The sequence below is a fragment of the Hetaerina americana genome, unplaced genomic scaffold, assembly GCF_022747635.1.
Source record: "Hetaerina americana unplaced genomic scaffold, ioHetAmer1.1.p SCAF_5, whole genome shotgun sequence".
Taxonomy (NCBI): Eukaryota; Metazoa; Arthropoda; class Insecta; order Odonata; family Calopterygidae; genus Hetaerina; species Hetaerina americana.
In genome coordinates, this window is record NW_027287095.1 from 22,470,420 (window position 1) to 22,486,247 (window position 15,828).

General features: G+C 34.9%; 1 protein-coding gene across 1 annotated transcript; it reads left to right on the top strand.

Moving 5' to 3' along the window:
• Positions 1 to 1,221: 1,221 nt before the first annotated feature.
• Bulli (regulator of MON1-CCZ1 complex protein bulli) lies at positions 1,222 to 14,316 on the top strand. Its single transcript, XM_071592284.1, has 13 exons — positions 1,222 to 1,523; positions 1,639 to 1,800; positions 2,070 to 2,213; positions 2,876 to 3,050; positions 3,474 to 3,801; positions 4,850 to 4,955; positions 5,927 to 6,089; positions 6,708 to 7,057; positions 7,946 to 8,035; positions 9,037 to 9,354; positions 9,733 to 9,872; positions 13,826 to 13,980; positions 14,081 to 14,316. Exons 1-13 carry the CDS (start codon positions 1,416 to 1,418, stop codon positions 14,170 to 14,172), a joined length of 2,331 nt encoding a protein of 776 aa, XP_071448385.1. The 5' UTR covers positions 1,222 to 1,415; the 3' UTR covers positions 14,173 to 14,316.
• The last annotated feature ends 1,512 nt before the right edge of the window (positions 14,317 to 15,828 follow it).

The window sequence follows — 15,828 nt, forward strand, 5'->3', positions numbered from 1 at the left end:
ACTAACCACTAGCTCCCGGTAGACTGCTGAAGTTGAACATAAATGGATGGGGTCAATAATACTACTGTGATGCTAGTCCTTCCCCTGCATGTGGAACACTGGTGAAACATAGATCAGCACAATGGACCAGGTGCACGGAACACCTGTCAAAGCCTCCCAATACCAACATACGATCTGACTTTGACATGAAGTGAAATGGGAGAGACAGAGGGATTGAAAAGTGGAGAAGTTACCATGTTTGAATAGGGAATAGAAAAAGGGGTTGGAGTAGTAATGAGCTATAACATAGAAAGGTGAGTATAGAAAATATTGGACATTGATTGCAAGGATAGGAATGTTGTCAGAGGATCTAATTTAAGTTTTAATGGGCATCTGTATATAAGGAAGTAGTTGAAAGGATGTAGGAGAATAATGAGAAGGTGCTTGAATGAAAGTAGGGTGATAACCACAGGATATGAGTGCAATGTGTCGGAGAGTGAGAATACTGCTGGGAGGAAAATTCGATTTGGTGAATCAAATGAAAATTGCTAGGCGTGAAATTTTTCCGAGATATCCATTGGGAGATCATAAGGAAATATACCATATTTTAGTTGAGGACAGATATTCTTATAAATGCTGCAAAGAGAAAATTGTACCAGGTGGCAACATTGATGGAGACCAAATACCATTAATGATAGGAAATGGTACTGTATTACAGAAAATCGAAAAGAGGGCTACCGCATGAGTGATATATGTTAGCACTAATGTAAGTAAAGTGCTAATGATTGAGTAATTTTTATTGCGTATTTGGGTCACTTTTTCTCATAAATTTACTTGCAAGGTAAGTATAGGACTAAGTCTTTTGGATGGGAATAAATTTAATATATCATTTTTTGATATTTTTAACCAGTATGGCAGTTTGAATAATCGCCTGGATATTTTACAGGGGACGGACAATTGTTTTCTTTGCAATTGATACGATATAAAATTATTTGGGAATCACATGAGTCAATTCAATGAAATAATTTCCGTACGCTAAATATCTATATTATATTCCCTAGAGCATAGCAAAAGTAGCTATAGCGCCCAAGTTATCCAGAAAATTTGACCCGAAAACTAGCGGTTCGCCATCTAACGTGAAGTTTACTAATGGCAAGCGTGTTTCGCCTGGAGGTTATGCATCTTTGTTTATATTTTTTCATTTTAAGAGATTGTGCTAGCTTAACGGTTGTGTAAAGCAAATCCATTGGATGTTACGTAGAAGGTATTTTTGGTTAGTGAGTGGTGGTGATATGGTCATTGGTAGTGTACTCCAGCGAAAAAGACTTTTATTCACGACGCGCATTATTTAGGAAATACCTTTATTCATTCCGTGAATTGTTTAGAAATGCTGTCATTCACTCAACAGATTTAGAGAGGGTTTTACATCGGCAAATATGGCATCAACACAAGATAAATATTATTTGGAATTAAGTTCTAACCCTATTAGGTTTCAGTCAGTTAGTAGCGTGACCAATGTTTTCTTTGATGATTCCAACCGACAGGTATGTCAATTTTGTATTCTCAACTAATAAAAATTAACAGTTTATTTAATGCCAATCATTCTAGCAAACATTGCGCATGTATCGTCTTTAAAGTCTTTATGTATTGCAATTATAGGTTTTTGCTGTTCGCTCAGGAGGAGCCACCGGGGTAGTAGTGAAAGGACCCACTGAGGAATCGTCTATAAGTTTTGTCATGGAACCCAAAGGTCCTGTCATATCTATTAAATTTTCTCCCAATCAAAAGATTTTAGCCATTCAGAGGTCAAAAACTTCGGTGGTATGTATTAATTGTGTAAATGTGTACTTTTGTTGGCATAGGGTTGGCAGGGTAAATTTTGTCTGTTAAAGTTCTGGGAATTATAACTGACCTCCATTGTTAGTTTGACTTACCTCCTTCAGTGTAGACAGGCTATATTTTACCGTTTTGAATTGTAGCAATGTTACTAAGCGTTTAATTGGCGCCTGACCTAGTTTTAATGTATACCTTGTTTTCATCAGAATATAGAATTTCTTTCTTCTGAATGTGTCTTTTATCTCAACCCACAGGAATTTGTAAATTTTCCTTATGAAAGGGATTCTGTGGAGTACACTCAAAGTTGTAAGGGTAAAAATACGATTATCCTCGGATTTGTGTGGACAGGAGTGAACGAGATAGCATTTGTCACCGATAATGGAATTGAATTATTCCAGGTATTGTATCTTTTTCCATTGTAATACATATGAGGTGGGGCATAATCATTTGTAGGGTCGCAAAAAATGAATGTTAAGTCTGCATAGCATATATTTTACAAATATCTTTCCTATATTTTATGATAAAAGCTTGTCTTGAGTATAGCATTTTGTCCCGTCATTATTTTTACAATTTGTATTTCTGTTCTTAATGGGTGTGGTTTCCTCTTATAAAGTCATTACTCCCCCTCAGATTCTTTGCCATAAAAGGAGCATAGAAATAAATAAGAAAAACCTTAAAAATAATAAATACATGAAATGCATAATTTTGGTGATATGAACATTTTATCTCATTATGTTTAGGGAAATTGACAATTTGACCTTCGAGCACGGTATATCTTTCTTTACAGTCCACCCTTCTGTGACTCAGTAGTTCAATATCCTCCCTGAAAAATCGTACTTCCCTTTGCTGAGAGACTTTGCACTAGGGGTCTCTTTTTATGTCTTGACTCCTTCCTGCTGTAACCGGGAATGTTTGAAGAAATGTCATTCCATTTTTCCTTAATTTTTGCGTTAATTTATCTTTTTTAGTAAGCTTTTGGGTTGTTTTGCAAAAAATTAGAACTATATGCATAGTATGACATCCATTTATATTAATTTTAACAAGTCTGTTTAACACGTAGGTAGTGCCAGAAAGAAGAATGCTGAAAGCATTGCGAAACCAAAGTGCAAGTGCCTATTGGTTTGTTCATTGCCCTCAAAGTGGAATGGTTCTCCTTTCCTCTGGAACCCTGGGACACACTTTACAACCATTTTTGTTCAAACCTGGAAATATTGTTCGTCTTCCAAAGTTTGAAGGTAAGTTCTTGTTGTCCAACTTTCCCCGAAAATTATAAAGTATTATGCAAGTATGCAGTAAAAAGTCATCGCTTTTGCTTGCCATCCAGGATTCATGTGATGATATAATCTCCATGGGCATGTAAATGCATATTTTAAATGTAATTATACTGGAGGTATTCTGCAAAATACTTGAAATGTACATTACATTTTTTTCATCTCATAATGTGCTGCTTAATATGTTTCATCTCTTGAAGACCTCATATTGCAATTTTTAAGAGAATTTTCTTGGATCCAGTCTGTTCAATGTGCGTGTAATGTGTTTTCTCACTCAAAAAAATAAATGAATTAACAAATTATATTTTTGATGTGTAAATAGTAAAACAAGTATGCATCATGAGCAGGTAGAATAGTGAAAAGGTGAACATTTTCTTCTTTGTACAGTTGAACCTCCCTCTGGTGCGCCATCTGCGGGAGCTGGTGGTGGAAGTCAAGGGCCAGGTTGGGGTGTGGGTGGCCCTCGAGCTAGTGGAATGCTTCCAGAGAGAGATGTCACATTAGGAGTTCTGTATGGGAACCCTTCAGTGTTGGTTTTGAGGCACCACAGGCCAAGACCTTCACCTTCCCAACACTCTCCCATTCCTTCATCCTTGGCATCCCCGGCATCAGCCCCACCTCGTTCCCTTCACTTCTCTCGTCCTCCTATTGTCCCACATCCACCTGCCAACACTCCCCCCCTTGGTGCGGAAATAGTCATATATACCTTACAAGGGTGAGTCACAAGCAACTAATGAATGCTGAAATAAATAAAGTTATGGTTTTTTAAATTACTCTTTATTTTATAAGTATAATATCATATCTGCCTAAATGTGATCTTATGTTTTTTGTGGTGATTGGTGTTGGAAAAGGGAACCCTCTGACTAAAATTCAAGCCTTTCTCATTCTGAAACTCAAGGCAAAAATCCTTTTTTACCTTAGGGTTAGTTATATTAAATTGGGTATGTTGTATTGTTAAAAATTACGATGAACACTGCAAGAATCACCTAAATTCAATCAAAATCAAAATTTTCACCCTGAATATTGTTGTGTTGTTGAAAGTAAAAGTGACATTCATAAGGACTATCTTCTGCATAGCTGTTCTCTAAGTCACAATGAAAGGGTTTATTACACAATTGTATTGAGTTTAGAGCACGTATGTATTGCCATTCAAAAGAAGAGCAGATGGGAGCCAGGAGTAATTCACCAATGTGGGTGTGTTGAGACTTGGTTTTATTGTAATTGTAAATTGTAATAGGAGGATGCAATTATTTCCTAAGTTTTATATGATTTGTGCCACCAATTTCCATTGCTGTCAGATATAAGCTCCAGTGTTCTATGTAAACATTTCTACAAGTCTCCCCTTGCTTGCTGAGTTAATAAATGGGCGCTTATCGCTGAATATTCCAATATTGCAATATTTTTTCTCATAATGTTTTCAAAAATCTACAAGATTTCCGTCAAGCTTGATCATTAAACTATAATCTTAAACTGTTTATCTTAACCCTTTATTTGATGGTATTGAAAGACTTGTCTTGTATACTAAGTTTGGATAAAATAATTACCTCTCATTTGGTACATGAAAGTAGAATTTCATGCTAACCTTTTCATTGCAAGCCTTGCCTCTCTCAACAAAACACAACATGACAATTGATGCTACAATTAATCCTTATTCAATTCTGCTTACTTCCTTCATTCCACCCAATCTGCCTTTGTATGTCCTTTGCATATGTCATATAAATTCTCAATCCTTAATTAAAAATATTGTTTCTTAAAATTAATAGGAATTCCCAGCCAAAAAAAGCCCACATCCTTGAGTTGAACATGACTGGAAGGTTTGCTGTAAATATTGTGGATAATCTAGTCATCATACATCATGAAGCCTCTAAGGTTAGCATCAAGTTCTTTACTTTTGTAGAGGAATTATGTGTAATGAACTGACATTTTGATTAGAGTAATACTCAATCAAGAGCTGTCTCTAGGTGGATGGTTTTAATATAACTGGTTATTAATAATTTGTATTTATCCTCTGGTTTTTCATGATCTGTTGAATTCTGTGAAATATTCACAGCAGATAGACCTCTCTAATCTGATAAAGTTTTTGCTGAACTTTCGTTCAAAACTTCTTATCACTTGTTCTCTCCTACTTGGTGCAAGTCTATTGTTTTTATGGTTACAGCTTAATTAATCCTCTTTTTCTAGGTAAGTAAGGGAAATATTTTTCTGTGATGAATAAGGCATTGTTATTTTCATAGTAAGATAGTTGTGAAATTCAAGAGCATGAGTAATTTTACACCATTAAATTAATCTCATGTAATTTGTAAATGTTTTGGATTTTGTTTGGTGTGAATCTTTGTTCAATGAAAATTATGCATGCCCTTCTGCAGCTCATTGAGTTCACTTTGTATTTAGTCTATAGTAATTGACTCACTATGAACCATTCCACACTTTTTTGTTATGATATTATATTGGCTAGCACATAAATGGCTTAATGTCATGTAAAAGGACATTCCTCAAGATTATAATCTGTATATTTACTTGGCCACAGAAATTTTCTTCATTTAGTTCTTAATTTATCTCATGAATACTATGGTGTCAAGGTGATGGATAGAGGCTGGTAAACCTACTAATTTGATATTCTGCAAACCAAATGTTTGAGTTTTGTTGCTTAGAAATTTTTTCAATTCAGAACTGGCTCCACTCATTCCTCTCCCATGCTCCTCCTGTATTTGTTTCTTATCCATTTATTATCATTCATTCCCAGGGATTTATTTTCATGGCATACATTCTGTTATTTACTTAATATGCACAATAATAATTTTTCAACAAATCAACCTAATAGGTGGTATATTCTTTTGCAGACATCAGTCCTCTTTGATATACGCTTGCCTGGTGAAACAGATTGCGGTATCACTCGTCACAAGCCAGTAGCACCACCTCGCCCTATTCGACCATTCAGCTTAAGACTTCCACAGCCATTACCTCATGCACCATCAGAACCTACTGAGATCCCATGTGATTTATGTATCCTTGAGCTAATAACACTTTTCTTTGTTAATTATTGTGCCTTGAAAGAGTTAAGGAATGTGTTTAATGAGAAATGGTCATATATGCAAAGCATATATAAATTGCTTTGCATATATAAATATATGCAAAGCAATCAAAATAATAAATTGAAAGTGAAAAGAGGAAGCATTTGGCCTTCAATATGTATTAATAATGTGAATTATAGTAAAAATATTTACAGATGTTCATGGAATTGATTCTCAGCAATATGTTTTTCTGAGAAAATTGATTTCTTTCAATATTTTATTGCATATATTTAGCATTATGCTTTGTTTTATGAAGGATTAGATGATCTGGAAAATTGTTCATTATAAATTAAAGATGTTGGATTATAGCCAGTGGTTCCCACTGACTCTACTTTATGCCCATTATTATATGGGGAGGTTATTTATTATCATGATGACGTGTAAAATTAGTAGTTGATTGACGGCTCCATTTTAATATTTTTAAAGTTTGGCTTAAATGCAGATTTAAAAATTTACATTATTGTGCTCATAGTGTAGGAATTCTCTGCTGTTATGGACTCCATTTTTGTTTTAAGTAATTGGTTATGAATTTCCTTAATGAGTATTGAAGATTCTCCAAACTGGGTTGTTTTTCAGCCTGATGTGATAATTGACGCAAAGCTTGGCTGTTTGTGGTGTGTGGGCATTCAACTTGAGCCATTGGCACATCTGATGCTGCCATCACAAGCACCTCGTTTGGTCCACTTTCTTACTCTTCGTTCTAGTCTTGGAGGAGAAGCTTGGCATGTATTACTGAGTATAATGAAAGAGTTGATATTAATGCCAACTGGTAGTACAGATGCAGAAAGACCATCTTATGCCGATCCTAATCCTGGATCTAGGCTCACTTCCTTAGCTGCTATTTTTGATCGTCTGAATGCCGTGCATCATGAATATGCAAGAGCTAAATTGTCTGTTCAGGTAAAGATTGGGTTGCATTTAGTGGATAAATCATGATATAATGCATGCATAATCATATATAAAGACATTAATTACTATTTTCCTGATAGTCTGGCTATAATGTAATAGTTTTCATAGCATTTGGTTGGTATTATCTAAATTAGTTTTTGCTATAACATTTTCAAATGATATTTTTGGCAAATGAATTAAACTAAATAACCCCCAAAACTCTTAATTATCTGTTCCATGTTTCCACTTATACAAGACTTATTTTCAGAGCCTTTGAAAATGACCTTCGGATAAGTTGAAATGTAATGTAGACAAGAAAAAATTATGAAATTCCTTTGCTCATTTCATTCATAAAATGAAGTTCCAGAGAGTCGCACCTGAAAATGCCAAAAAAATATTTTTGGTACATGAATTATATAATTTTCAAATATCTGGTTCTGACTCTGAAAGAATTATTAGTGTTGACTTTTAGTACTTCGGAATAATGCATTATGTATGTAATTTGCATTTTTCATAGCATTTTTTGTCAGAAAATTTAAATCAGAAACTTCATTCTTGTAAAATACAATAAGAGTGGTTAATAGATGAATATTACCTTAACTTCTACAATCTTTCTGCGTCTTTACTAATACATTATAATTTGTTGTCATGACAGGAACCTTGCAGGTGTATTCATTGTCTTAATACCATTAGTTGACTATTCACTGGGGTAAATAATTAGCCTATTTTAATGGATAGAGTTAGAAATGGATCAAATTAAAATTTAATTGACAGTTGATATTGTCGACTGAAATGGCGTGCTTTAGGAATATTGAGGAATCTCTCATATAAAATGTCTAATGTTTGAATTTATTTTTTTGAAAAGCATCACTAGTATAATTGTGTATTCTTCCTTCATAGAAAAGTCTGCCTGCTTCAGGTTCATCTCACTTGTCAGCATCACAGAGTTCAAATTCGGCCTCACAAGGAAATAGTGCCAACCAACAAGCAGTAAGTGTTAATTTTCTATTCTCATGCAGAACTTTCAAATGATAGGGTTAACAGCCCTTTGACACCAAAGTTTTTTTCTTGCTGCTTTGGAAAGGACATCAATGGATAACCCATTTCAATTGTACTCAACAGTGGTTGTAGCTGTGACAATTTGTGAATTTTCTGTGCATGCAAGAACCTAGGAATGAATGCAAATCTATTTGTGGTGTGTAGATAATAATAATAAATCATAATAACATGTAATGGAGATGATAACTAGCTGAGTTCTTAAATCCAAAAAATATCTGCATGCTAAAGGCTTCTGTTTTGTATCGAATTTCTGAAGGCCTTGGCATCAAAGATCAATGCAAAAAAAAATCATCACAATGGATTCCAGTTTGTATATAGCTGCATGGTATAGTGGTACATATATCCTTTCAAGGTTTTCAATCATATTCTATTTTCACATTTATTAGTGGAAAGAAATTTAAAACAAGGTGTACCATTAATCCCTTTTAATACCAAATTGATGCTTGTGGTACTAAATTGAAACCTTTGTATGGTTTATATTTAATTCTAGTTTAATGCTTACTGAAATTTGCAATCAATTTTTCAAGTCCCAAATTGCAGATCCTTAACTGATTGTATTTTAACTATTTTCTGCAAATTCAAAGAAATGAGTGGAATTTTTTTGCTAATATCCTCTTAAGCTAATGTAGGAACTGCCTTAATAAAGATAATTTTATATGTTTACCAAAATGATTTTCCAATAGGAATGGGCCTATTGCAATGCTATATTATGAAATGGAAAAGGTTTTGACTCCAGTGAATGAAAAGTATTCTAAAAGAAAAATTGAGAATGAAGTGTATCAGGAGAAATGAATTTTAGCAGCAATTTGAAAAAATTAATCTTTTGAAAATTTGGATGTCATTCTCAATGAAAATCAGTATTAGTCTTCAAAGATCATTAAGAGTTCTTTCAGTATGATTGAGCTTTATTTAATTCACATTTCATTTTTAAGGTGTTGCTGGATCAGGGAGATATGTATAGTAACATATTCATCAAAATGGGTATGGGTCAAGGACCAGAGACAAACAGTAAAATCAATCAATCCACGAGGTCGTGTGCAGAGAATTCAGAAGAGTCATGGTGGGCAGGTCCCCGTGGCCGTTTTGCTTCTGCCGTCCTTGTAGAGTACATTCGGTCTCTCTCTGAGCATTCTATTCCTGTACAGCACTACCTTCATGAGATGCTCATCAATGCACTTGTCAGGCGTGGGGCCTTCTTTCAGCTTCACCAATTTTTACAATATCATGTTATTGGGGACTCAAAACCTCTGGTAAGTAATTAAGGTTTGAAAATAATGTGAAGTTGTATGGGTACGAAAATTGAAAGTCTATTATCTAATGCTTGAATGCAATACGCTTAGAATTGCATTGTCTTTTTGTTTTAATTTTATTTCACTTTCTACCTTTTATTGTTGTTATTCGTTTGTTCTTTCCGTAAACTTCTTTTTTTTGTGTAAAGGTTTGAAATGAGTATGGACCTTGGCTGTTGTAGAATATGTAGATGAGCATGGTCTAATAGTTTCAATCCATTGTGGATTTTCATTGATTTTGGTGATATCATAGCAGTGTTAATTTTCCCAGAGAAATTTTTTGAGTGAAACAAAAGGGTCTTATTAAAATGTATGAATGAAATTCTTCTTGTACCACAGGCTTGTCTGCTGCTCTCACTTGAAAACGTTTATCCAGCTGCTCACACCTTAGCCCTTGATATGCTCCGACGCCTCTCCGGAGCACATGAGGAAATTGTTGAAGTTTTATTGTCTCAACAGCAAATACTTCCTGCACTTAGGTAAGCATATTAAATTGAAATTTTTAAAAAATTGTTAAATGGAAATCTCATGGAATGGGGAGGTGGTTAAGTAAGTAATTAGCATTTGTTTGAATTTACTTATTGATTGCTTGGTTATTATTTATTAAACATCTATGTTTCTTCATTTAGAATTGATTCATTTGGGGAAAATTTAATAGTTCATAAGTATTTAAATGTAACATTACTTTTTGCCTTTGTGTAGAGGAAATAGGGAGTGGAATATCCATGTAAAGGCTTTAAGAGTCCATTAAAGTCCAATTAATGAAAGACACTGTTAACTGCCCAATACTTTAGCCAACCTCTCTTTCTCCAGATGGTGATTCAGATAAGTTATATTCAAGCATCACTTTAAAAGTAAAGATTAAAAGTTAAAAAATTGTACACTTTCAATTTTCTGATTCATTTGATAATCCCTGGGAGCATATTTTGTATAGGTGGTCAACATACTGTTCATTATTGAGACAGATTTTTATGGTAGGGGCAAACTGTCATAGGAGTCTGCTTCTTTTGCAATGAGTGATGAATTTACTTTTCACATTTTCTTCGTCATATTTCTTAATTTTGCTCATTCATAATATTTTTAATTTATTTTGTACATTATTTTCTTCATCATATTAACCTCATTTTAGATAAAAATCAATCATTTTCAGTGAGGTTAGGAAGGAGCTTATATTTCACTACTTCCAACCACTTTGAGCTACCTCATCATGAATACAAACCACTTAATAGTGTATAAAACCTTAGTCTAAAATTACTTTGATGATGACTGGAAGAGTGCATAGAATGTGAAAAATTACAAGCATCACAACAGTTTTCCATCTGTTTCCAAGAGTCACTTCCCTTTTACTTTGTCAGAGACTTAATGCATTCCACAAGCTTCTTGAGTCACAAGATATTCTGAGAAACAAGATTCAGGCAGTTATATATGTAGATAGAAGAAAGGGATGCTTCCTCTCTCATTTATGCTTAGAGACCGGACACGAATAACCTGAAAAATATGGAAAACCTGGTTAAGTCAGGGAATTTCAGAAAAAATTGCTGGAAAAATTATTTTGCTCTTCAATTTGATCCCCTTTGGCACAATATGGTGCCAAAGGTGTCCAGTGTTTTATAAAGGAAGGTTTAGTTGGCAAATGTTCTTAAAATTTTCAAGTTTTTCCTAATAATTATGATAAAATGAATGAAAAAGTTTGAGTCCTGACTGCTGGTTTCTTGCCATACTCAAGTTATCATGCATTTCTTCGCATGATCCCTCTCATGAACTAAGTGAGAGTGGTTAGGGTGCAATTTGATCAGCAGAAACTGCCCTTGGGGATCAAATCCAATGGATGCAGTTGCTTTAATTGATCCCCTTATGTTTCAGTTTCTTCAATTTTTGTATTATTTGAGGGCTGTTCAATGAAGAATGAGTATGAATTTTTTGTTTGCATGGGTTATTCTACAAACATTTAACTTTATGTTGTTCTTTTTACTTGGTATTTAATGCAGGTTTCATTGACTTGATAGCAGTAATGCATCAGTAGAGACTATAGCAGGTTAGGGCATGTTCCATTTGCCCATGTATGCTTCTGATAATGAAGGTTGCTCATTACAGAGGTATTTCTTCATTTTTAATTTTAGGAGATATTCAACCACTACAATTGCAATGTGCATTTGTGCACTATTGTGGCACTGCAGCCGGCCTTTTGCTTTGAAATGTGGCCTTCTGTTGTTGATATTACCTTGGGAGAATTTCAAGTCCATATAGTTTGCCCCATTTACAATTGTTTGTGCTCGTACAACATGTTGATATGCCATGACTTGAATGTCAAAAATGATGTGAACTTAATTTTCCTTGATTAGTTTTGCTTTTTTTTGTTTCGGTGGTGCTAGAGTCCTCATCTTCGTGTTACATCAACTTCAACTGCAAACACACTCACAAACACTGTGTTGTTCCGGTACGAGCATTCTCAGATTCCAGCATGCGCTAAATCATATTATATGCAATTTTTCTATTACCACCGTGTGAAATGAAATTTCCAACTTTTTTGATGTGGTGCTCTTAACATTAGTAGGTGATTTTCACTCACATTGGCAAAATCAGTGTTAATGATCACATATATAAGAGCACTAACCGGAGCTCTGGGTCCCACTTCCTTGGAAAGGGCTGAATCACTCCTTTTTAAACATTTAAAACCTTCTTCCATCCGTAAAATTTATGTAAAAACAAACTCTGTTAGGCTCCAGTAGGATTGCATTGGCCTTGGCTGACGATTTGTTCTGGCAAAAGCAAAATTTTAAAGCAGCATATTGCATATTGAATGTTACCTCCATCCTTGCCATTGATGAGCTGAATGTGTTCTGCTATCAGTGGTTGCTGCTGACATAAGAACCTGGGGTCAGGTTGGTGAATATTTTGCCATTTGTGAAATGCACATTGTGGTGACAATGTGACTGGATTGATTTTAGCACAATATGTTTTGCTAATGGGAATTGGTGGTTGGTCTTTGCTTAAAGGCCCACATATTCTAAATTAGAATTTTCCACCCTTTGCCAATTGCCCTACTACAGCAGATTCAGTGTAAATAGAGCCACAAGTTAATGGATATGCTCAGCCCTATAATCTGGCGATTGGGAATATATCATTCCTCAACCCCTCTCAAAATTACTCATGGAATTTGAGTATCTGTAATGCCCTCTAATATTTAGAAAATTTAAATTGTCTTTGCTGTTCTTATAATCGGTATGAACTGTCTGAGGGACTGAGAACTTCTGTATTGACTTAAAGGTTTAGGTTTTATAAGTCATAGTGCTGATTAGCTCTAATCTGTGAGTGACCAGGAATTGACTGCTGACGGTGCTTCATAGTAGCATAGTACAATTTTTAATGAAACAGAATCGTAGTTCAGAAAATTTCATGATTGACTGAGAATTAATAATTTTTTTGCCTTTTCTTTCCTTTGTTAGTATTATTGCGGAGGTAGCTTCATGTGAAGTCATCCATCGAATTTGGACTTCTCATAACTCATTTCTCACTTCTCTAAACTCATTTTCTATATTTTAAGGCCATAAAAGACCGGTTATATCTTATGCTGAACCTGTACTGCTTGGTAGAATTTGGAGTTTCAAAGCTTACCTCTTGCGTAGTTTATCATTATCCATGGAATCCTACAATTAATGAATGAATACGGGGATCGAGATGGTGCGGGGGCTAGCGTACTAGCTTCCCACCCAGAGGGCCCGGGTTCAAATCCCGGCGGTGTTGAATATTTTTCAGAGGTATCTCGATCCCTACTTGAGGTGCTTTGTGGAGGGCACTTTGAGTGAGTACGCCGTCCGTCGGATGGGACGTTAAGCTGCGGACCCTTTGGCGCCTTTCGTAAAGAGTAGGCTAATGCCGATGCCGGGTTTCTCTCCACCCTTCATCCTTTCCTGTCCATCCCATATGGTGCAAATGACCTCAGCTGTCGGTCGCCTCCCCTCAAAACTACTACTACTATGAATGAATACGAGTGTAACAGTACCTTAGTTGTTAATATACCCATGAAAATTACTTTTGGTAATAAAAATTGTAGTTCACCCTTCCAAATCAGGAAAGGGCTCTTATTACTTTTTCCAAAAGTAGGCAGTTAAAAATATTGTTGCCAAACACTTTTTTAATTTGGCCGAAATAGCTATTTCATATTCAGACAGTAAGCTGAGTAACTATATGATACATACATGGAGATTATTCAAGTGTTTGATTTGTGGAATCTGTTTGTTAATGATGATTCTAAGTTAGATTTTTGGGTATGGTGTGGAATACATAATTGGTGGCTTGTAATACTCAGAAAAGTTGTTTTTCTAGCATTGGTTTTGAGTGAATGCAGCAACACTGAATTTCCTTAGAAAAGACAAATATTGAGCATTATTTTTATCATGGATTAATTTTTGATACTTACAAATGTTTGTAGGTATGTTTGCAGTCATGGATTTGATGACCAGATATCAGCCCGTAAGTATCTTGAAGCAGCTCGAGCCACTGGTGATCCTGTTCTCTTCGCTTCAGTATTCAAATATTTTGAAGGAAGGAACCTTAGGTTAAGACATGGACCAACCTTTCCTAAAGGTTTGTTTGCTTTGCAATAATTAGAAAATTGTTTGTAGTTAATTCTTATACTAATCTTTTATTTCTAAGATGACCAATTTTTTTATGATTTATTCCATAGGCGAGCACTGTGATGTCTATGTCAAGCATTATCAGAAGCTTTTCGGGGCACCTGATGTGGCTCGAGCTGCGGAATGGAAATTTTTCTTGTAATATACTAATTTATTTTTGTTGAGTCTAATTTGACACGTTCAAGAATAATCATTCCAATTTTTGTTAACAAATTATATTATTAAGTTTATGTAAAATTCCATTTGAAATAAAATCACGAATTTGTTTCCAGTCGGACATTCTTACTCTACCATACCATTAGTTTCCTTTAACAATGTGATTTTTTTACATTCACCTGTTCTTTGTATTACAGCTGTGATGTTTCACAGAGTCATTCACATTATGAAATAATTGTGAAGTTAAGCCAATCACATTGCTATAATTTGGTGTTGATGATCTCTTCGGTCATAAATTAGTAAATGGAATGTTGCAGAATTGAAACTGCAGGAAGTAATAACCCAGGAGACAAGTCAGGTAATTTTAATGCATAACTTATTATAACAACATGGCCACATTTCTACTACCTACTCAAGATGTCATATTGCTCAGCCCATATGCTGCCAGCAAACTACCTGCCCTGTAAAGCAAAACCTATATGAAAGTTCTCATGCATACCATTACCACTAATGAGATGACTGGAAGTAGCTCATACCACCTATTAATTCCAAATAATCAAAATAACATCATGTTGAGGTACAGACTAGTGTAATTTCAGACATTAACATTGATGATCACTAACTGGAAACTATTTTAATAGTTTACAGTTAGAACTTAGAGCTAAATAATCGCAAAGAAGATTTATTGCTATGTGAAGCCAAAGTTGAGGTAGGAGCAACTGTTGAGTAAATCATATATCAACTGATCTTAAGAGAAAATGAAATAAGTCCCATAAATTGATTTTGAAAAGGTATCCTTTTGGTTAATTCAAGAAATCTTTATTTTTATGTTGAAATAATTCTCATTTTTGATCAACATGCACAAACTAAGGGTCACTTATATTTATCACAATCCCTTGTATAAAATACTAATTTCACAAATTGATTGCACTACCTTCATGCAACCGTATGTGTGTAGATAAGTGAATATTGACTATATTCACCATTATTACTCATTCAGCATCCTTCAATTGTATATGTACATGCTGATTATGTAGAATAATCAAAGGAATTAACCCAAAAAACTTTTAACTGTGACTGAATTGCTGTTGGTGATAACAGCATCACTGTAATTGGGACTCATATATAGCATCCTTGCTCTTTCAATACACCTTTGATGTAGTCTTAACCTTCAGTGAGAACAAAAACAGTGCACTTTTCTACCCTCTTCTTCCATTGCAATCCTAAGATTGATTTGCAGCAGTCTTTCATTTTGTGCAGTCCAAGGCTCCTCTCTTCACTCCTGTGTGTGATTAGCATCCTCGCTCATTCGCATAGCATCCCATGTAATTTAGTCTAGGCGTGCCCCTGTTTCTTTCCTCCCACCATGCACTCCGATATGGCCACAAGAAACCCATCATGCCTGAGTGTACAACCAATCCATTTGTTTGATCTCTTTTTAACATTCCGAGGAGACATGGCCTTTCTCTTCTGGAATATCTCTTCATTTGTGATATTGTCCAATCATGGTGTTTTCTTCATTTTTCAGTGGTGCCATATTTCAAATGAATTTGCTCCTATCTCTCTTCTTGAGTGCCCAGGCTTAGCTCTTGAACGAAGAAGTACGTGATTCATATCTCTAATACCATCATACATGTACAAA

What these genes read in the sequence shown, in the direction of transcription:
- Bulli (XM_071592284.1), top strand. Translation starts at nt 1,416, where the DNA reads ATGGCATCAACACAAGATAAATATTATTTGGAATTAAGTTCTAACCCT. An exon ending in TCGTCTTCCAAAGTTTGAAG is followed by an intron (nt 3,051 to 3,473) that starts GTAAGTTCTTGT and finishes TTCTTTGTACAG; the next exon opens with TTGAACCTCCCTCTGGTGCG. An exon ending in TTGGGGACTCAAAACCTCTG is followed by an intron (nt 9,355 to 9,732) that starts GTAAGTAATTAA and finishes CTTGTACCACAG; the next exon opens with GCTTGTCTGCTGCTCTCACT.